General features: G+C 44.6%; 1 protein-coding gene across 1 annotated transcript; it reads right to left on the bottom strand.

The window, feature by feature from the left end:
* Positions 1–17,629: 17,629 nt before the first annotated feature.
* SOWAHC (sosondowah ankyrin repeat domain family member C) lies at positions 17,630–22,734 on the bottom strand. The gene has a single exon (XM_048962541.1). The coding sequence runs from the start codon at positions 22,654–22,656 to the stop codon at positions 21,190–21,192; it is 1,467 nt and encodes a 488-aa protein (XP_048818498.1). The 5' UTR covers positions 22,657–22,734; the 3' UTR covers positions 17,630–21,189.
* Between the last annotated feature and the right edge of the window lie 49 nt (positions 22,735–22,783).

The following is a 22,783-nucleotide window of genomic DNA, read 5'->3' as shown; positions in this document are numbered from 1 at the left end:
GCTCTCCCCATTTCACAAGCTAACAAGCTCTCCGCCATCCATGGGTCAGCTCTGAGTCAGCCCTGGGTTTGTGCCATGGGCCTGTCACGAGGAGCTAGGCAGCCAAATAGGCAAAAGGTGCCACACTGAGCTCTATCATTTTGTAGCTGTTTCAGCTGGAATTCCTTTTTCATACTTCCCAGAGCAGACAGAGACTCAGACCCTCTTTGGGAAACGGGGAAGACTTCACTCAGCTCCTCTCACTGAGCCAAGCCCCCTGCCCAGCTCTGCTGGCCCTGATGCTGCCTGCTCAGATGGCTCAAAACAGAGAAGAGGAACAAGAAGGAAAAGTGGCAGGTGGCAGCTGCAGTAGAACCAGATCAGGAAGCCTTTCCTCCTTGGGACAAGCAACATTAGGAACTGCATTCTTTTTCTGGCTGTGCTGTGGTTGGCTATTTAAAAAATGTCCTTGTGCTGCAGACTTTGAGCTTTTTGCTTTAAAAAATCCACAGCATTCTGTGACATTCTCCCCATCTCACCTGGGGCCAGCCTCAGACAAAAATTAAAGAACTTGTGAGTGTGAGGCTCAGGTGAGGAGGCCCCTTGGTGCTGCTCTGTGTACCAGCTGTGATGCTTTAAGTAAGCAAATTGTTTCAAGGGGTGATCAGTCTTTCCTGTCAAGTTTGCTGCAAGATCTTGCCCATGCAAGATATGTAAAAGCCTTTTCTGTGGCCCTCCTGTATTAACAGAAAGCTGGCAAAGCTGTTGGTAGCCCTTCCCAGGTGCCCTTCTTGTGATGAAGCCACCCTGTTTTGCAGACACTGAATTGGCCAGGATAGCTGCTTTCATCAGCACCAGAATTTGCCTACATTAAAGGCTGGGAGTGAGTGAGTAAAAAAGTGGCAAGCAGGCCTGTGGGGACTGGCATACACCCATGCAGTGCTGTTCTTTGTGCAGCCTGGATGACAATAATCCTTTTGTGAAATTCTGAGGGGAATTAGCAGAGGTCTTTGGTATCTGTTGCCAGCTGTTGCTTTCTCCCCCTTTTTTTTCACTTCTCCTGGTTTGACAGAAAAAGAGATAGAGTTGGCTAGATGACTGATGTCAAGTCCTTAGATAAAACATCTAAATATCTGACGTTTATCACTGAATTATGCAATCAGTATAGGATGGGAGAAAATGTAATGGTGAGACCAATTCATTCCTAAAGCTTGCTAGCAGGACAAGAAAATGTGCCAGTGGTAACAGTCAAACTACTCAAGCTAATTAGAAAGCACTGCTAAGATCTATAAGCCGGTGGCTTCTATCATAGAATCACAGAATGGCCCAGGTTGGAAGGGACCTCAAGGATCATGAATCTCGAACCCCACTACTACAGGCAGGGCCACCAACCTCCACATTTAATACTAGACCAGGCTGCCCAGGATCCCATCCAACCTGGCCTTGAACACCTCCAAGGATGGGGCATCCACAACCTCTCTGGGCAGCCTGTTCCAGCACCTCACCACTCTCTCTGTAAAGAATTTCCCCCTGACATCCAACCTAAATCTTCCCTCCCTCAAATTCAAACCATTTTCCCTTGTCCTGTTGTTATCAACCCTTGAGTTTGACTCAAGAGTTGACTCCCCTCCTGTTTGTAGGCTCCCTTTAGGTTCTGAAAGGCTGCAATGAGGTCACCCCACAGCCTACTTTTCTCCAGGCTAAACAAGCCCAGCTCCCTCAGTCTGTCGTTGTAGGGGAGGTGCTCCAGCCCCCTGATCATCTTTGTGGCTCTCCTCTGGACCCTCTCCAACAGCTCCCTGTCTTTCCTGTACTGGGGCTCCAGACCTGGACACAGTACTCCAGGTGGGGCCTCACAAGAGCAGAGTAGAGAGGCACAATCACCTCCCTGTCCCTGCTGACCACCCCTCTTCTGATGGAGCCCAGGATCCCATTTGCTTTCCGAGCTGCAGGAGCACACTGCTGGCTCATGTTAAGCTTTTCATCCATCAGGAACCCCCGGTCCTTCTCCGCAGGGCTGCTCTCAAGGGCTGCTCCTTCCAGTCTGTATGGATGCCTGGGATTCCTTCGGCCCAAGTTCAAAACCTTGCACTCTGCTGTGTTGAACCTCATCAGGTTCACCCAGGCCCACCTTTCAAGCCTGTTGAGATCTCTCTGAATGGCATCCCTTCTTTCCACCATGTCAACTGCACCACTCAGCCTTGGTGTTGCCAGCAAAGTTGCTGAGGGTGCACTCAATTCTGTCATCAGTGTCATTGATAAAGATGTTAAAGAGCACCACTCCCAAGGCAGACCCCTGGGGGACGCCGCTCGTTACCGGCCTCCACCTGGACACAGAACCATTGATGACCACCCTTCTCTAACCAAAGTCCCAGAACCTGTGGTTGTGTTCTTGGCGCAGGACTGAAATGTGCCAGCCCATCTGCAATGAGAGAGCAATGAAGTTTGCCAGGTTTGGACTGATCCAAGTCCAAATTCTCCTTAATTATGCTAATAGTAGACCGGGGACAACATATTTCTCTTGGCTTTTGACCTGATCATTAGTACTGCTACAAGTATTTCCTATCTCTTCAACCTATTTTCATCTGGAGGAGGTTACACAGTGTGTAGCATCTCGAGGAGAACAACGCCCAGGTAAACTGAACAATATGAATGTTTCAAGTAGGAATAGGTTTTGATAAGCTTTTCTAATGCTGTTTTGGTAGCTTCAGAAACAATCTGTTGGGCGAGGAGCACCTTGTTATGTAACCTAAGGGAAGGTGTGTTAGCTAAGGTCCCTGGCCCGTGGCAAGACATTGGCTGGAGTAGGTAGACCACAGTGACATGTTGTGTTCTGCAGCACCATGTGTCTGGTCAACAGTTATTGTTTGATCCTTTTATTGCAGTAGAAATTAAAAACTGGATGCAACATCTGGGATCCAACCATTGACATAGTTTTCTGAAGTTGTCTAAAATAATACGTAGCGTTTTCTGCCTACCTATATATCTGGCATCTTCAAGGGGCATTACCCCTTGTCAGACAGAGAAGCCATAGGGAGCCCAAACATAAGGAACTGTCTTTTTGCACAGGAATGGTCTGTTTTGGTGGAGGTAATTTCACACTGCTGTAGGCAACTTTTGAAATCAGCTCCTTGCTGGAGCACCAAATTTGGTGGCAGATTCTCCAGCTCATTTGCAGAAATGGATATGACACAAGTAATTTCCCTAGAAGCTGTCTCTCAGCACGTGGCTGTAGACATACAGCATGGGTCCTTGTCTTGTTAGAGTGATGAAGAAATCCCTGTCAACTTATATGTCACTGAGAAGGAAACAAAATAGAGAACTGTCAAAACACAGTGGGAAAAAAATCTTTCCCTCTGAAGTAGACACAGCAGCAGGGATGGTGGTGAGCTTGTGTTATGCTAGTAGAGAGAAGTACTCTCCAGCAGGTACATTGTGATGGAGCTTTTTATCCCATGCCATGCAAAGACATGCAAGTTACACATTAATGTACAAGGGCTGCTCCAAAAGTAATGCCTCCTATTTTACTATGTTGGCCCACAACATCTTAGGCAGATGATGGTATGGCAGTAGAAGCTGAACCTTCCCACCAATATTCCATTACATGTTATTGCCATGTGGCAATATGGCAGCAGAGGGGCATCCTGACAGAATAGCGTCTGACGTGGAAGTGCATGAAGTAAAGGTGTGTCACTGAACTCCTCCATGCAGACAAAATGGCACCCACTGACATTCACTGATGGTTGATGAACACTTATGGAGACCAAACAGTGGATGTGACCACAGTGAGGCAGTGGGTGGTGTGTTTTGGCAGTGGCAACAGTGACATAAATGACAAATCATGTTCCAAACAGCCATGTACAGATGTCGCATCACGAAATGCAGAATGTCTTGATCAGCTCACTTGCATGAATAGGCAGATTATGAACAGGGAACTGGACTGGCTGCACCGTCCTACCACATTCACTCTATAGTCCAGATTTGGCACTTTCCAACTTGTATCTGTTTGAGCTGATAGAAGAGACGTGCATGACATTTTCCTAGCAATGATGCTGTCACAGCAGCTGTGTAACAGTGGTCACCTCTGCTAGTGAGGATTTTTACAAGCATGACATGCAGGTTCTTTTTTATTGCTGATGAAAATGCAGAGCTACTGCTGGCGACTATGCTGACAAAGAGTGTTTTGTAGTTGAGAATGTGCTCTATCAAATAGTGTTAATGTGCTCTTCGTATCTGTTGGAGTTTCCATGGAAATAAATAGGAGGCATTATTTTCAGAGCAACCTATGTTGTTTCTACATTAGTGGTATGGACCCCAGGAGAGGGACAAGCACAGGTGAATGGTCACAAACCTGTGTTTTGTCTTCTACAGGTTCAGTGTTAAATGCTGCTTTTAGTGTTTCTGTCATTATAGTATGAGAAAGTCCTACAGTGTGGGAGAGTCTTACAGTATGGAAAAGTCTCTGCCCTTTCTTACATTGTGATCTTCGTAGCTAATGTGAGTGATGGGGGCACAGCAAAAGGTATGTTTAGACAACACAATCTCAATCACTGTAGAGGAGTACTGCTGCTAAAAGCACCTGCCCCCTTCTTTCCTTAGCTATTGCTGATTTGTTCAGCCTGACACTTGTGCTTTTCTGATCCACCTTTGTTAAGAGTGCAGGCAACTAACTCCACAAAGAAGTAAATCCTTGCTGTGGCAGTAAACTGGATACATTTACTGGAGGGAACCAGCAAGGATGGGAGTGTGTGCTGAGGAAGAGCAGGGGTTGGGAAAGAAAGGGGCAGATCTCATTGGAAACAGTGAGTGCTGGAACAGGTGAGCTGTCTTCTCCACATGCAGCCCTACTGCTCACAGCTGCTGAATCGTGGCACCATGGCAGACCTCAGCCCCAGGAGCCACTGTTGGATGGGCTTTGCTAAGCCTCTGGCTTGGGGGAAGTTACATGATCCTCTAGGATAGCAGAGAGAAATGAAAATGAGGAAAAGGGAAGTTGAAATGCAGGGGCAGGCTTTCACATCCTGCTGCTGGGATTAACTGGTGCGCTCCAAAATCTTCTGGGGAAGTCAAATGAAAAATCAGAACAGCACATTTGTTACTCAAGGGACGCTCAGTCTTAACATATGGGGGAATGCAGGGAAAAAATGGGGTGCCATAATCTGGCTCTGTGCACACCAGATCCCAGCACAGATGTCACGCGGATCAGCCCAGGCACGTGATTCCTGTGTCCCTGGGGAAGGAGGAGCGTGTGGCAGGAGATTTATGCTGCTTTTAGGCTGGCTGTAAGGGATGGCAGGTGACTGAGCATAGTGGTAAAGAGGTGCAAGCAGGTGATGCTAGATCTCATGGAGAAAATCTTGCCAATACAACAAATAAACTGTGGGAACTTGCAGAGCACCAAAGCCTAAGTCAGCACTTGCATTGTGTAGCTGCAACGTGTACGATTACCAGGAGTCCTAATGCTCCAAGTAATGGATTTACTGCACTTTGAAACCACAGACATAGGTAGAGGAATGCAAATGAGGTCTGGCAGCATTCAGAACTCCCAGATCTACTGTAAGCACTCATCAGGATAGATTAACAGCTTGCCATGTCCAGCATCTACATGAAAAGCTGGGAAGGGGGATGTGATAAATTACCTTTCCATATTCTGATTGCATCTAATTTGGTGACTGACCATCTGTCTACTTTGTTTAGCTTCCTTTTATGTCTGCAGCATATGTGCTGGCTTTCAAAATCACTTGCAGATGTAGAATTATTTCATATAACAATCCCTTTTATTCTTTCACATTAGACATTCAAGTGTATGGAATTAGATATTTAGATGTATGGGGTACTGGAAAACTGATTTTTTTTTTAACCAATATCTTTCCCATAATCTTTTCCTTTCTTTTTTTTTCTTTTTTTCTTGAATGTGTGCTCTAAAGAGTTCTGGGCCAGCCCTCCCAGGCACAGGGCCTCAGTCCCAAGTACTGCCACATACCCACGTCCAAAGGGCCCCCACGTGAGGAAGCTATCAGTGTTGCCCCCCATGAGCACATTCTTTGAACAGATACAGGAGTTTCCCATAGATTGTCAGGCCTGCAGTGACAACAACTGAAAGCTTTAAATAAGCAAAACCTGAAATCCACATGGAGCGCCTTGACTTTGCTTAAAATTTTGTTCCTGAGGATTTCAGGACAACAAACTCTAAGCACTCCTCAACTGGGAGTGAAAATGCTTTCAAGCCAGCTCTGAAGTTAATGTATTTCTAAAGACACTTCATCTCCTCTCACGTCCTTTTATTTTCTGGCTCAGCTTTATACAACATGCTGGCACCATCCTTTTGCTACAACTCATCACAAGCAGTATCTTCTGCCTGCTGGCATTTGGCTCATGCTTGAAATGAAGGATCGCAAATATTTCCATTTCTTTCATCAGAAAGTTAAGAATCTCTGTGTTAAATTATCAGTGATGAAAAGTCTTCTCTGCAAGCAGGTCTCGGTTATTCATCTGGAAGTAGGACAGCACGGATAGTGGACATCCTGAATCAGAGAGAGTTCAGAAAAAGCAGAAAGAAAGAAATATTTTGACTTGCATTGAAAGAGAAACATTTCCAAAACAGATGGTGAAATCAAAAGGCTTGAGAAAAAGAATTTGAGGATAAATGAATTACTTGGTTTGACCTAAAATGCACCAGCTTTGAGTGTTTTCTTTCATATTTCATTTAGTAGGAAGTGAACTTGAAGGAAACATTGAAAGAGAAAGCTGAAAAGAGATGCATTTCATTCTGAAAGGAAACCAGAACTGAAACAAAAGATTTTTTTTTCCTCAAAAAGCATTTTAGTTTTTTTCTGATTAATTAAAACAATTAAAACCCAGCATTGTGACGTTACTGAAGCTTCTTGTGCCAGTAAAAGAAGGACCTCCAAGACATAATTCCTGCATCTGTCCATGTAACTTCAGTTGCTTTCCAGGTGGGAAGAAGAGAGAGAGCAGGAGGAGGATGCAAATAGCCATGAGGAGACAGCACTTGCAGGTTCTGCTGCCATCTCCTCCAGTGAAGGTCCCTGGGGCCCCAGCACTGGTTTGCTGTCAGGACTCGCAGAGCAAATAAATGTGCCTGGGGCTCCCAGCTTGCACTGTGAGCAGATGGGGAAGTCTAGAGCTCGTGGGAGAAAATCAAAACCTCTTGTTCTGAAATGGCTTCAATCTGCTGAGGGAGAGATCTCTGTACGGATAATAGAAGAAGCTGAAATTCGTATTGATGGTATAATCCATTTAGCATTCCCATATCTGTGGATTTAAGGAACAGCCATTAGATCAAGGAATTTTTGAGATCTCTTCCTGCTTGTTAGTGGCACCTGAGGTGAAACCTTGATTCAGGGCAAACTGCTTCTGCTTCTTTGGTATTTGATCTTCCTGAAAGTCATTTCTGAATCCTAGAATCATAGAATCATTTGAATTGGAAGGGAACTTGCTGTCCTTGAAAGACCACTATCAAACAACTGTTTGCTCCTGCTAGTACAAGGAAGGCACAAGAAATTTCTGCCACGTATATGAAAGATTCTTACTGTCATGGGCAGGATAGCTCAGCTCTGAAATATTATTTGCCTATGAACGAGTACTGAGATAACCATCTTAATAGGGAAATAGTTATTTCTGGAAAGAACAGTCTCTTTGCAAAGCCATCTTTATGTAAGTATGATGGAAGGTGTGACCATAAAAGTGTGTGTGTTACAAAGGCATGAATAAAGCCTCAAAACCATACATAATTCAGTAGAAGAATTCTAATCCAAGTATTTTGGCAGCGTGTCATTGTTTGGAAGGGCATATGACTGCTGGTGTTTGCTTGCTCTCCAGATATACTATGTACTCTGTAGATTAAAAAATAATCTATTTTGGCATAAGACAAAGGAAAGAAACAATAGCTTTAAAGCACAGATATTAAGCACAGAAATCCTTCTGGTGGCAATCACCACCAAGGAGGCTCACACTGAGCAAAAATGGTCTGGTACAGCAGGTTCTGGCTAGCACAGCTCCATTGTCATTTACGAGTGACCACATTTAAGTGGTTAGGATGTCTTCATTCTGTTCTGATTTGGCTGGTCTCCTTGTGCTTATTGCTCTCTGAGCACATAACAGACTAACCCTGCCACTTCATTTCCATGTTCAGTAACACAACCCTTTCTTCATCAGGTCATTCTTCCATGCACTGCCATTTGCTGGGTATTGCACTGGAAGAACTCATGAAAGGTAATCATAAAATTGTCAAGGTAGGAAAAGGTCACCAAGATCATCTAGTCCAACCATCAGCTCATCACCACCATGCCCACTAACCATGTCACCCAGTGTGATGGTGCTTCACTTGAATTGGGCAGCAGAAGTCCAAGGCAGGAGAGGCTGGGCTAGCTAGAAAATGCTTCAGCATAAGTAATATGTAAATTTTAGGTACAGAAATTGCACTTGCAAAATATGCCTGTGTGAATTCTGGCTTTAGAGAAAGTCTGGAAGCCACAAAGCAGACCGCCTTTAGCTGGGAATGACAGTAAAGGAGGTTTAGACTGAACTACATTACCCAGTGCTTAGGATCCACCAAAACTAGTTGCAAACATAGACAGTACATCTGAGGATCACCAGTGGTTTGCCATCATCAGAAGGGGCAGAAAGCCGTTCTCCTTTAATCCAAGTCTAACCACTCCAGCTCTGCTTGAGGCCTCACAACTGTGCCCCTGCTCTTGAACTACAAATGGTGAAGAAATTCTAACTGGGCAGGAGCTGGCCATCTTTGTCTATGTCAGGGTTACTCTTCAGTCAGCAGGGCAGTTTCAGCTGGCTCTGTCATTCTTCCAGATAAGCACTAGAATCAATTCTTGGAAGAGCTGGAGGGTCCCACCTGGTGTGAGGGCTGGTGGAGGACCAGCATTTACCCACCAGTGGCCAGGAGCATGAGGGCAGTCACGGCCCAGCACCTGGGAGCTGATGTACTGTAATTGCGCAGCTCAGAGGTTATAAAGGTTGATACTTTCTGCAGGATTCATAGTGCTGCATTGCTTTTTTCTCTCCATGTAGAACTTCTGAGTTTAGAGGGAAAAGCAGTTTGTTGGAGGCACAGTTATGTGCCCCTTACAGCTAGAAGTGTAGGTGCTGAGTTGGCAGGCATACTATAAACAACGTCAGAAAAAGCTGAACCTTTGGACTGAGAATTACTCACCTCTGGTTTGCTTTTTTCTCCCCTCCCATGTCCTATGAATCTATGGAGACACTGCTTCTCCTTATGTCATCAAACCCGTGTCAAGTATGCATGCTTTGTCCCTTTCATGGAAACTCAAAAAGCCAGAGAAATAACATAAAGACAGTTGAAAATCTCATTAAGAAGCAACTGTTGGCACAGGTCATTTCTGCCATATCATTTTTTCTGCATAAATGTTGCTCTTTTTGAGTTTGTGTCAGTACACAGCCTGTATTTTGGAGCACAGCAACGCCTGCTGCAGTTCCTGTCCTTCGTGCTGCTGTGCTGTCTGAACACTGACTGCTGCTGAACGATGATGTAACCAAAGATCTGAGATTTCATGGGAAGGGACTTTCTGGAGTCTAAGGAAGGCTTGCAACCAGAACAGCTTAAAAATGCAAATGTATATAGAAATCCAGATTCTGTAGAAAAGACTTATGTGGGACTTCTAGAAGAGGAAAGATTTAGTCCCTTTTCATTAATAGTATGAGGAAATTCCCATGTTTCCCTTAGAACATTTTACTGTAACTAATTGCAGATGACAGTCTTCTTGAACAGGGCTAGCTCCAGCTCTGATTCTTCATAAATACCAAATTAATTAGAAAAGAATTAGAGACAAACTGTTGCACATAAGAAATTGCTCAAGAATGGAATGCTTTCCCATGGTGATTTTTTTTCCCCCTTTCTTAAATAGAAGTCGAGTTCTTAAGTTCAAACCAGTGTTCAGAGGGGCTACAGCAATGTTGAAACCTTGGCAGGATAAAGCACTCTGACTGAAGATTATTGTTATTATTCATATTCTGGAAGAAGGAGCTAACTGTGCAAGTGCCTCTCCAAACAATTCAGAAGGGTGTTTTTAATACCTTTACTTATTTCTTTTATTGCTCCTTTAAATTTCAGACTGCTTCTGGTTTCATGTTTTTTCTCTGTCAAAACCACAAATATTTGGTTACAATGTGGTTAGTTCATCTCCAGTTTTCACTGCTTTCCTTCCTTTCTTTCAAACCTTGCATGTGCAGTGGTTAGCTTGATGGATGGATGGTTGGCTTCAGGTTCCAGTTCTTTGGAAGAACCAGAGCTTGACACGACACTGGGACTGAAAACTGTGAAGATGTCAGCTTTCTGCAGAGTCATCTTTTCAGTTTTTCACCTTTTCTCCATCTTTTCCACTGACAGCTGTTCTATTGTTTATGAGGAAGGATACAGATGACCACCCTGCTGTGCTAGAAGTATCAGTGGGCCAAGCACTGCAAAAAACCACATCCCCTGCCCCAGCAGCTCCCCACAGTGAACACAAGTGCCTGTTTGTACAGTGCCTAACGGATTACACCACTGTGTATGAAGTGTGGTGAAGAACCACTTCCACAGAGTTCCTAAGAGAAAAGACAAATAGATCTGAAAAGAGTTCAGATGAGAACAACTGCAGAATTGGAAACAGAGAATTACTTCTATTTAGCCATACAGAATCCATTGTCCTGCCTTCCCCATAAAAAAAAGACTTCATATCTTCACATGATCTTCACAGTCTACTTTGGAGAGCACAGGAAAGAACCACATCCCCTGTGGCTTTTGGGATCTGTCTCCCACTGTTCAAGTCCAAAGGTGCTGTCATATCCTCCCTGCCAGGCTGCTCTTGGCCCTGAGGTGAAGCTGGAGCTGAGCTGCCCAAGCCCCAAAGTCTTGCTCTGACCTTAATTTACTTCAGACGCAAGGGAGGACTGGTTTTCAGCCATGTTGGCAGGCCAAAGGGTTCACCCAGCACCATTGGTCTGTGTAAAAAGCTATGGGTACACTTGGGAGTAGGATGGGGTTGGGCAAGGGCAAGCATTGTTTGTCCTGTGGAAACCCAGGAGGGCCTGCATTGGTGCAGCATCAAACCACAGTGTCAGTCAGCCAAAAACTCCACATACAACGACAGCTGGATGCTGTTTTGCCACTTCAGAGCTTTGCTGATGGACGAGATCCCCAAACAACTTTCTTTTTGAGTAATTCAGTGTTTCCAAAGCAAGTAAGGCACTTTCAATTCTTTGACAGCAGTTCTTAAGCCTCGAGGCATGGAGTATTCTGCAGCAGTCCATGGAGAGGCAGCACGTTATTAACAGAGGTACAGTTCTCGTAAATTAATATGGCTCTTTTGAAGTTATGTCTAGCTGAATTTGCAAACTATATAATGCAAGAAATAAAAATTGGATTTAATACGTTCTTGAAGTTATCCTTTAGTCTGTGGACTAGCAACTTATCTGCTATGCCATAATTTTATAGAATCTAGAATGATTTGAGTTGGAAAGGACTCCTAAAAGCCATCTGGTCCAACTCTCCTGCAATGAACAGGGACACCTACAGCTAAATCAGGTTGCTCAGAGCCATGTCCAGTCTGACCTTGAGTGTCTCCAGGGATGGGCATCCACCCCCTCTCCAGGCAACCTGTGCCTCATTACCCTGATTGTAAAAACTTCTTCCTTATATCCAGTCCAAATCTCCCCTCTTTTAGTTTGAAATCATTTCTCCTTGTCATATCAAATTTGCAATAACGTAATTCACGGTGTGCAAATGATGCTCTCCTGAGTAATTACCTGAAAAATTTATGTAGGGTTAAAATTACTTGTTCTCAAAAAGTCCCTGTTCCCTCCTTTGACTATAAAGAGATTTAGAAGAGTAACTGATACAGGTATTTAACTCCTTAATGACCGTATTACTAGTGTAAATCCTGCTCAGTCAAGATGGCAGTGCTGCTGCTAATAACATGAGTTAGCAAACATATGCCAGCAGCAAATGTATTCCTCTGCTTGACATGAAGGAAGCATGGCTAAGGTTAATCATAAGGAAGTTCTAGTTAATCATTGCTTCTACTTCACACCCAGAGTTAAGTACATGAATTAGAGTAATACAGGGCAATTTTCAGGAGAAAAAAAAAAACAACAAAAAACACCCTAAAATTTTACCATTATCTTCCTGTGAGACTGCAATTTGTAATTTGCACTGTAGTTCCATCAGCTGTCTTTTCTGCTTCTGTGCACAATCAGATACATCATCACTGTGTCATTAAAGAAACAATTATTCTAACAACAGAACTAATAAGTGCCTTCTGTTAAACCCAGGATTTAGCCAGCAAACACATAGACCTTTTACATCAATACTGGTTAGAATGAACAGTGACATTTAATGTCACCCACTCATTCATGAATTGCTACGTTGTCACTGCAAGCCACAGAGTAGAGGAAAATAAAAACGAGACAAGTGCAGAAAATGCAAAGTTATTCATGGAAGTGAAGAAACTGTGTCTATTTAAAGATGCTACTCAAAAAGTCTGAAGTTAGCAAATATTTGAATCCTACATGAATTCCATATTTAAGATTGTAGGATTGAATATTTAATGAGAATTTGATTAACGTCTTGGTTCTTTTTCAGGTACAGCACATTTCCTACCCTAGTCAGAGGTGTTAACTTGGTCAACTCATGCAGCATTTGCATGACTCTTATTTCCTCAGGATTATAATATTTAGTTGGGTATTTTTTACAGCAATACTTCTTATTATTATGTGTGAATTGTAAGCAATGTAGTAGTGTCTGCAGAGAATCTAGAGATGCTTTATAGATAGGGAATGCTGCTGTTAGAATGAAACAAAGGAACCTGAGAATCCTATGACAATTGCCACTTTTCTTCCATATATCAAAAAACAGATCATGGGGAGCAGCAAGGTTAACAGGTATATAGTTAAAATTCTGCTATAAAATTAGACTAAATGTAAACAGTAATTAAAACTAAGTAAAAGAAAAATAAAAATGTCCAACATTCCCATCCTGTGGCCATCACAACCGCTCTAGGAGAGTGCAGAGCAAATAGATGAGGAAAAATACAGTGGACCAACATCAGCTAACCAAAAGCTTATTCCTGTCCCACAGCAGTGGCACTGTTGGGTATGGCATACAGACACCTGCTCATTTCTTATTGCAGTGCTGCTGCCTCTCAGCATCTCCTCCTTTCCCCTTCTGGCTTGTCAAAGGATGTTTAAGAAGATCTCATAGCAACTATGGGATCTCTATGAAACAGGAAATTCTTGGAGAGCATAAACAGTGAGTTGATCTCCATGACTTCATTTCTGTTCCTGCAAGTAGACAATCGGTTGGAAACTTTTCAGTGCTTCCTGAGACCTTCTAACTGGCCTGAAATACAGTGTTCTCTCTCTCAAAACTGTCAGTACCCTTTCCTCCACATTAACTTTGAAACACTTTCAAGGCCAGCCCCAGTTCCACGCTGGCCATGAGATGCAGCACCAAAATAAAAACTAAAAATGGAAAAGACAGGTAAATCAATCCAATCATAAGTAATAATGAGACAGATGATCCAAACAATTATGAAGAATTACCACGAAATCCCCATCAGACACAAACATACGCACTATTAATGAAAACAACACAGTTAATGTGGAGCATTCAGAGTCACTGTGAAGTACAAGAGGAAAAGCAGCAAAACATTTAGGCAAAAGTAGCCTTTTGTTTTTTGTGTGTACATACTGATATTTGACCCCTGCTTGGCTGCCACTGTTTGAGTTGGCTACAGAGATTCTAGGGACAGGAGCTGCATCTTTTCTGTGTTTGGACAGCACCTGGTATTATGAGATCCCAACTGTGATTTGGCAGTACCAACCTGCAAACTGCAGTAGTGGTGTTATCAACAGAAGCTTTGACAACCTAGTACATTTCCTCTGCTCCCAATCAATTACATTCCATTCCCTCAGTGTCACTTCCACGTTGTTTCACTCAACCTCAAATCAGGAAAGATGATGAAAAGTTCACAAGGCCATAAGGGACTATAAACAGTCCTGCTTGTATCAGCAACTCCATAGCTTATGGTAAAAATTCCATTCTAAAAAGACCAATTAGGAAAATAATATAAAAAAAATCAAATCCCATCTCCAAAGTTCTCCTGTCACTTGTTTTAACCAATAAAGTGATATACTTAAAAAAAATGTAACACTAATATTTTCTGAGTAAACATTTCTTCGTTACTGACCCATTCAAGTCATGGGTGCTTTCTATAAGGATGAGTGGGATTTAAGCCAGGCATGGAAAAAAGGACCCCTGAAGAACAGTATTATGAAAAGAGAAACACTAAAAAGTTCAAAAGAAGAAGCTGTTGCTCTGTGCTGCTTAGTCACTGTGTGTGCTGGCAAGTTTCAAAGGCATTACTCTTTTTTTTTCTTTCTTTCTTCCTCTTTACCTCATATGTTCAGTTGGAAGGGTGTGTAGGGAAGCAAACTTTCAAAAAGATTAGTCATCTTTAAAGTTACAGTCTTCTATTGTTAACAGCAGATGAGGCAAACCTTTCCAAAATGTGGATTCATCTAGGCAGCTATCCAAAGGGACTCATCTGCAGGGGAGGATGAAGTGGGTGCTCAGACTATGTACAACTCCCACGTAGGACCCATCATAAATTATAATAGTCCTTTATAGCCAAGCGTATAGGCAGTGGAAATCTTGTCAGATTGCCGTGGGAACATGAAGCAAACTTTAGGTGAGAATATTCTGGGTTAAAGAAGAAAAGCCTAGCACATCCTAGCAGACAACTGTCAGTGAGCCCTTAAAAAATACACCTCTTGGAATACAGTACTGCAAGCCAGCACCCGCCGTGCAACTAGCTCTCATGCATTGAAAAGGCAGTCTCAACAAATTGTGCAAAGAACAGATATGATAATTGTGTTGATCCAACTGATTCTATCAGCAGCTAAAGAGTAACAACATACCCAAAGCGTCAATATAAGCTTTACAAAGTGCTTAGCACCACTTACACATGAAAGCCTTCTTAGCACTCTCATTTCATCAATAGTTGGTTCATGCCATTGACATACAAAAGTGTAATACCTATGTAAATGCTACATCTCCTTCAAGGGAAGTACTTTGAGCAGTTTCAAAGGGCTTGAACGTCACCACTGCTACAACCCACGCTGTGCAGCTGCAGGCTGAGTGGAGTGGCAGTTCTGGTACTGCAGTCTGTTCCACCCAGCCCATCTGTGATAGAAAGGGAAGGCAGAAGACAAGGGCGAGGCTGGCAGCTAACAGCTCTCTTGTGGGAGGCTGTTGGACCAGCAGGACCCAGCCACACACTCCCAAGTTAACAGAGTTACTTCCATTAGATATATCTAGGGTAGGATTGTATGCGATAGGCTACAAGGAAAAGAAATAGCAAAAATAAGTGCTGCTATTTTTTCAAGGGTTACCAATGTTTTTGTTGGTGGTGTTTTTTTGTTTTTTGTTTTTTTTTTTTGGTATTCTGAGGCTTTATTATTCCATGCAAGTTTATTTTCAGAGAACAGCTCTATAAGCCTGCATAACGCATTTTTCCTTCTGCATTAAAAGTAATAACAGACAGCAACTCCTCAGTATGAACTCTCCCAAGCAATTCCTGTGCCTCAACAAATACTGCAGGCATCCTTTATTTCTTTCCTAAAAGAAAAAAAAACAAAAACAAACAAACAACAACAAAAAAAAAAACAAAACAGCAAAAAACAAACCCATAACCCCAAACAAAAACAACAAAAAACACTCCCCAAGAACAGACACCCACCCACCCCTCAGCTTCAAAAAGAGATTCCCATCAGTCATAGCCATTCCATCACCATTCCCTCAGTCACCCCAAGGAACCACTCAGGAGCCTGAGAACCAACTAGAAAAATTGAAAGGCCTCTAGCTTCAGGGGAAAAATACTGAGGAAATTCCCAAACTCACTTCTCAAGGACAAGAATTGTAAGTGTGCATGCTACAGGCTGCTTTGTTTAGACAGGCAGGAACAGCTTCACTGATTCACTGGCAGCGATGCAGATACATGCAGGGACACAGCTCTGTTGACTAGCCCTCTTGTCTCTTGACGTGCCTGCCACAGGTTGGCAAAATACCTGGTAGTGAAATAAGTGGATGCTAAAATAGATTCATGTGACTCCCTACCTTCTTTTCATGGTTCCTCCAAACAACGGGAGGAGATGCTTTACAGCTACTGATACTGAAGGGCAGATGCATGTAAACCACAGTGATTCATTCTATACAATCCATTTGAAAGGACACAGAATGCAGTTACACCTTGACCCAAATGTTACTTCCTTCTAAGGCAACTTTTATGCATGGTGTTAACAGTTTAACTCCTTGGAAAAATCTCAGAACAGGATTTCTTCTACCACAAAAGATGGAATACCTCCCCTATAATGCAGTTGTATCACAAACCAATCAACCAACCATGGTGGCTTGGCTCAGTTTTTTTTCCAGCAACGTGCATAATTAGAACCTATCAGCACTGAGTTTAGCTGAACTGAAAAATGATACAAGCTAAACTCTGGAACAGTTGCAAAATAAGAAGACAAGATGCTTCAGTGTAGCAAAATTCAGAATCATGTTCCATTTTCCCCCAGATGGTCATTTAACCCCACCCGAACAGCCAGTAGCTCTCCCAAATTCTAATGTTAATCTGCGGCCTATTCCTCCTTAACACTGAGCTAGGGACCTGAAAAGACAATGGCAGTACATACTTATTTTCCCCCTCAACATGAGCAAAAAATAAAAAATAAAACAAAAATAATAAATCCCCACCAACTAAATTAAAAAATGCATGACCAAACTTTTTTTTCAGGATCAAGTCTCTGAAGTTTAATGTCTTCAGGCTCACATGCATTCCCTATAGCTTTGGCCACTCAAGGCACAGCAAATCAGGAGTGCAGTCCCCTTACCCTTTGTTTCTTGCTAATGGAAAAGTAGTTTAACAACGCAATGCTGAAGGGCTTTTTCCCCTCAAGTTAAGTGGGATCAATCTGATGCACAGGGACTCTCCTGCAACAGCTGGAGCTACACTCAACACAGAGGAGTTGTTTGTATTTCTTGCAAACTGTATTAGCTACACTAGAAAATGCTGGTGAGAGGAGGGACTGAAATACTTGAAGTCAGACACGAGTTTACATTTGAGCTCTCAGTGGGTCATCTCTCCCAGGCATTATTCTGTAGCAGAAGGGATAGGTGTTCAGATGGGTTTCTGAGCAACTGGGCAAGCCACTGCATGATCAGCAAAGCTCACGTCCTTGCTCTCCCCGCGTAACCTCAGCTGCTTCCCCACGTCCCCAAGAACACTTCCCCTTCTTCCTCCTCTCACTTCTGTTCCCAAACCACCAACTGGGGGCTGCTTGGTTTGGAGCTGCATGCATCCTCATCAAGCAGCATCAAGCTGAGCCTTTTTTCAGTTTAACCATAAATTTGGATGGCTCTCAAAGGAGTTACTGGCAGCATGTAACTAGATTTCACGTAAGTTTTAGTCAGGCAGCAACTTAAAAATATATCTAGGTACACCAAAATATGACAGTCTAGCAAGGCAATGCAGTGAAATTTCCCTTCAGAGAAGCTTCTGCTTGCAGTTAAGACATGTTACAAAAAGCCTTAATCCTAAACCTTTTTTAATTGGGTATTGACCTTTACATAGTGGCAAAAACTAGCATTAAATCTTCTCAGAGATTTTTAGTGGCATAGAAATAAGGTCAGTGTGCTATTTTCAGTCAAGCACCACCGCTCTCCCAGGCCCTTATTTAGATGCACTTCTCTACAAAAACCTTGTTGTGTCTTCATTTGCTTTGACATGAGCTTTTGGAGAGGAACTGCTAAGGAAAAAAGTTACTGTCTAGTAAACAACTCCACCATATTTTTAAAGCGTCTTATTCTTCTGTTATGCAAGACAATGTCAGAATCTTCACAATAAAGGAAAATCTAAAACAAGGATACAAACATTAAGGTTGGAAAAGACCAGTGGGATCATCTAGCCCAACCATTAAGCAGGTTTACCATCCAGTATGCAAGCAGTACCTGAGTATGTAGCATGCATGAGTAGATTCAAGCCTTAATAATTCATTGGCTGTTTTCATTTCAGTAAAACAAAAACTTGCAGATTTTAAACTCCTAACCATTGAGAAAAACACCCATAAAAAGCAGTGTTAATAAAAAAGAGACAGGCTTCCAGGCCTCTAGAATATCACAAGCATAAGATACAATAAAAGATATCCAATGTTCACATCGCAGTCTCGCTGCCTTGCACACTGTCACAGGAAGTAAATAAACACAGGACATTCCAGTGTACTATTAAAAAGACACCAGTAAGTGCTCCAGTTTTCTGTACCATACAACTTTATTTCAAATTCACATATTTCTAGGCAATGTATCCAAAAATATTTGACTCAAGAGTACCTTTAGATTGTACATATCCTGGAACAGGGCATCAAGCCTTTCCTATCTCCAAACAAAACATAAGTTTCAGCTCATGTTATAAAAAGTAACCGTGTGGAATGTGACAAGTCATAATGTGAAATCAAAGTGCTTTAGTCCTGCAGAGCAAACAGACACTAGAGGTTATCCAGCCATTTGTCAATATATCTCTAACACCAACAGTACCAATTTCTTAGGGTTTGAAATTGCTGCAATGGCACTCCACCTTGAGAAAGACTTTGGACCATTATCATGAAGTCTCGTGAGCTAACAGTCAGTTACATCATATGAGTTGGCAAAAGCTTTCACTTAGATACTTCAAACAGTGAGTGAGAATGATGCATAAGGGAACATTTTCCAAGTTCCCTTAGTAATTACCAAGTTCTACTGTATTACACAAGATAAAATGATGTTCCAGTTAGTCTTTTAAAACCCAAACTATGCTGTATTCCAAATCCCAAAGCATCAAAGCTCACAAATAATTTCCTCAAACCCCAACAGCTAGGACTCAATATGTTTGTGCAATTATTTGCTATTCACATGTGAAAAGAAAAACACTTCACTCAACAGATCCTCTGAAGAAATGGTAAGCAGAAAGTTACTTTAATTAGACTGGGAAGTAGATAGTTGCTTGGAACATACTCAGTTCAGAACTGCCATGTTGTAGAAAGTTCATGTTGCAAATGTCCAATTGGAGACCTTTTTGCAGAAGCCTAAAAAGCTATTTACCTTCCGTAATGAAGGGAGTTTAGGACTTCAGCATTTAATTCTCTCCTCTGGTGCAAACGAACTTTGCAGAATTAGGTGTATGATTTTTTTCAGACACTCAATTGTTGTATGAGCCTAAAAAGGAAAGGCTGAAGAAAAATTCCTGGTCCTGTTCAGATGTAAAGACAAAGTGCTTTGCAAAACTGATTATATCCATTGTATTTGTAGCAACCAACCCAAAAAGAAGGCACATGAAATCTATATTATAGCTATAAATTATAAATTAAAGCAGAAGCTCTGTATAATTTCTAGCCTTTCTGCGTGAAATTAATGACCAGCACCTATACAGAGTTTCAGTTATTTTCAATGTAACTACTCCCAGAAACACTTAAATGCCGCCTGCATGCTTATGCAAACACTGACTTTCATTAGGTTTTGACACAAAGTGCAGATACTGGTAATTTATCTGCATGGGAAGTCTGAAACAGATAAATCGCTGCCACTCCCTTCCTCTGTCACTAAAAGCATAAGCCACCAGCAACAGCCACAGACAGCTGTTACCTTGAAAGTGCACCACTCCCAGCAGCAGTTTCCCCATGAAGTGTTCTAGCAGCTAGGGAGCATACTTCATCAGTGTCTCAGGTTTGGAATTTACTGTGTCGAAGTCTAAGCACTTTCTGTTAAAGCTACCTGATGGGCTGGCACATACATTCTGAGGAAGCCAACTTGAAACACACTCTGACAAACGTTGCATTGAGACTGGCAGTACCTTAATATCTAAGCACAGCTGAACTTCCACCTTGAGCAGCATTCAGGATCCAGGGGCAGCTCATTCTCAATGAGAGCCTCCTAGATTTCACTGGAATTGCCACCACTAAAGCAGAGAAACAAGATTCAAGGTCTCAGAAAGCTTTAGCAGACAGATAGCATGTTCAAAGCCTTGGTTATTATTTCTCTGGAAATACAAGTTTAAAAGAACTCAAACACCATTGCCATCACTCATCACACTGGTTTTACTGAGAGGAACGGAACTTCAGAGTTCTGGTTATTCACTTTGTACCTCCCCTGCTCCTTTTCTCTTCCTCCTATTCACAAAGTAAGTTGAAGGGATTGGCACCTGAGTTTTTAGCAAACACAGATCTGTACCTTCTACATTACAGGACCACGTGAAAATTGCATGCAATGGTGTCTGTGCTCTTTTCTAGAGCAGAGTGACTTTCACAAGTAACACATTCAACACAATTTTCTGTTTTCGAATGCAGTGAGTTACACAAACAACAGTAACAAGACTTGACCAGACTTAATAAACAGAACTGTACTAGGTCTGGCACTTGAGAATTCACAGTGATTAACATAAAACTGCTTTGCCTAAGACAAAATAAGATACCAAATATATAAAAGACTCTTCACTTACACTGTATCAGTATCCCAACAGTGACAAGCAAGATCAGTAGTACCTCAGACAGCAGAGACTTCAGCACACGGCTAACTTTGTTCATTGTTTGCAGTGCAATGCTTTTTTTTTATTATTTGCAACATCAAATCCGGCAATTTTCAATGCATAAAGTCAACACAGACTCAAGTCTTTGCTGGACTGAAATTTGGATTCTGACAGGAAACTGTTACATATGATCTCATTTTGGGTACCAACTCCACACCGTGCCAGGTGGTATTGCTGTTAACAAGAAACTTAAAATACACCTGCATATTACTGAGGTGGTGCTCTTACACAGCAAGTTATGAGCAATTTATAGTACGGGTTGATAATACAAGAGTAGAACATCTGCATTTTCCTTTCCCTCGCTCAACTCGCTAATCCTAGGAGGTTTATGAACACGTTTCTGACCCAGAAGCATCCCAGCGTTTCTCAGCTCACCCACTGCCCCTTGTCCCAGCAAGGGCCCAGCCAAGGCACCACCTCTTCGGCAGCTGCCAGAAACCCAACTGCAGATTCCAGCAAGGCTCTGGGACCCACCTCCCCCAAGAACACGAGTTCAGACGAGCACCTGCTTCAACCTACAACCTGGGGCACTCTGGTCCAGGCACCCACCTCCCCCTTGACCCTACCCAAAGATGTTGGACTTTGGCCTGAGCTTGAACGATGTCTTCAGGGATTTCTCCTCGTGCTCATCCTCTTCATTGTCACCACGAAAGGAGGGCGTGTTGTGGATGATCTGAGTCCTGAAGCGGATCTTATTAAGCCGAGGCTTCATCCGCCCGCTGCCTGAGGCTTTCCTGGCCATCTCCTTGCCCTTGCCTGGCACCGCTGCCCCATCGGCACCCTCGTTTTCCTCCCCAGCGCTGTGATGGTGGTGATGGTGGTGGGAAAGGCGGTAGCTCATGAGGTTGGAGGGCAACACCTTGGAGAGCCTCCAGCGCACGCTCCCGTTGCTGGTGGCCCCTTCCTCTTCTTCCTCCTCCTCATCCAGGGCTCCCACCAGGCTCCGCATGTCCCCCGAGGTGCCCTGGTGCAGATACTGGGCAGCCTTACGCCCGCTGTAGTCGCGGATGTCCACATCGGCATCGTAGGCACCCACCAGCAGCTTCACCACCTCGGTGTGGCCGTGCATGGCGGCGATGTGCAGCGCCGTGTGCCCGCCGCTGGTGCGCGCATTGATGTCCACAGGCAGCTGGTGCCGCTGAGCAAAGTTGACCAGGGTGGCCAGCAGCTCCTGGCGCCCATGCTTGGCGGCCCAATGCAGCGCCGTGAAGCCGGTGATGAAGTCCTTCTTACAGAACAGCGCCGGCTCGCAGCTCAGCAGCCCCTCCAGCGTCTCCCACCGCCCGTCCGAAGCCGACAGCATCCACGCGTGCTCCAGCGGGTCCAAAGCCACCGAGCCCGTCGTGCTGCCCTCCTCCTCGGCGGAGGACGAGGCCACCGAGGCGCTGTCCGAGTCGCCTCCACCGCTGCGTCCGCGACCCCCTCCGGGCGGGACGCCGCGCTTCAGCTGCGGCGAGCCGCCCCTCGCCGTCTCCCTCAGGCTCCTGCGGCCGCCCGCCGCCCCGCCGGACCCCTCCGCTGCCTCCTCCGCCGTTACTGCCGCCTCCTCGCCGCCGCCGCCGCGGCCGGGCGCCGGTCCTCGCCGGGAGCCCTTCCGCTGCCCTCCGCCCGCTGCCGGGTTCGGCAGGGGCGCCTCACCCCGCCGCCCCTCGGGCTCCGCGCGGCCGCCGGCATCTCCGCGCGCCGCCGCCTCCCGCTCAGCGCCCGCCCGCGGGGAGGGCGGTGGGCTCGGCCGCTCCCCGCTGCCCTCCGCCGCCGCCTCGGGGCTCACGGCGCCGGCGGCTCCCGGGGCGCAGTACCGGCGCCGGAGGCACACGTACTTGACGCCGGTGTCGGGCTCCTGGCGCACGGTGGCCACGGCGTTGACCAGTTCCTTGAAGTGCTGCCGGGCGGCGGCGCGGCGCTCGGGCTCCGGGGGGCTGAGCCAGCCCCGGAAATGCTCCCGCAGCTCCTCGTGGCGCGCCCGCCCGCCCCGCTCCGCCAGGAACCGCACCACCGTCTCCTGGCCCAGCTCGGCTGGCTCCGCCATCACCGCCGCTTCCCCATCGCGCTGCCGCTGACTGCCGCCCAGGGTGCGGCGCGGCCGCCGTTGCCGCCCGGGCCCCTCCTCCGGGCGGCGCGGCCGGTTCAGAGCCGCGGCGCCGGCGCGCCCTCCT

This window comes from Lagopus muta, chromosome 1 (assembly GCF_023343835.1).
Source record: "Lagopus muta isolate bLagMut1 chromosome 1, bLagMut1 primary, whole genome shotgun sequence".
Taxonomy (NCBI): Eukaryota; Metazoa; Chordata; class Aves; order Galliformes; family Phasianidae; genus Lagopus; species Lagopus muta.
Note: the sequence above shows the minus strand (reverse complement) of the source record. Positions and strands in the feature narration are given on the sequence as shown.

What these genes read in the sequence shown, in the direction of transcription:
- SOWAHC (XM_048962541.1), bottom strand. Translation starts at nt 22,656, where the DNA reads ATGGCGGAGCCAGCCGAGCTGGGCCAGGAGACGGTGGTGCGGTTCCTG.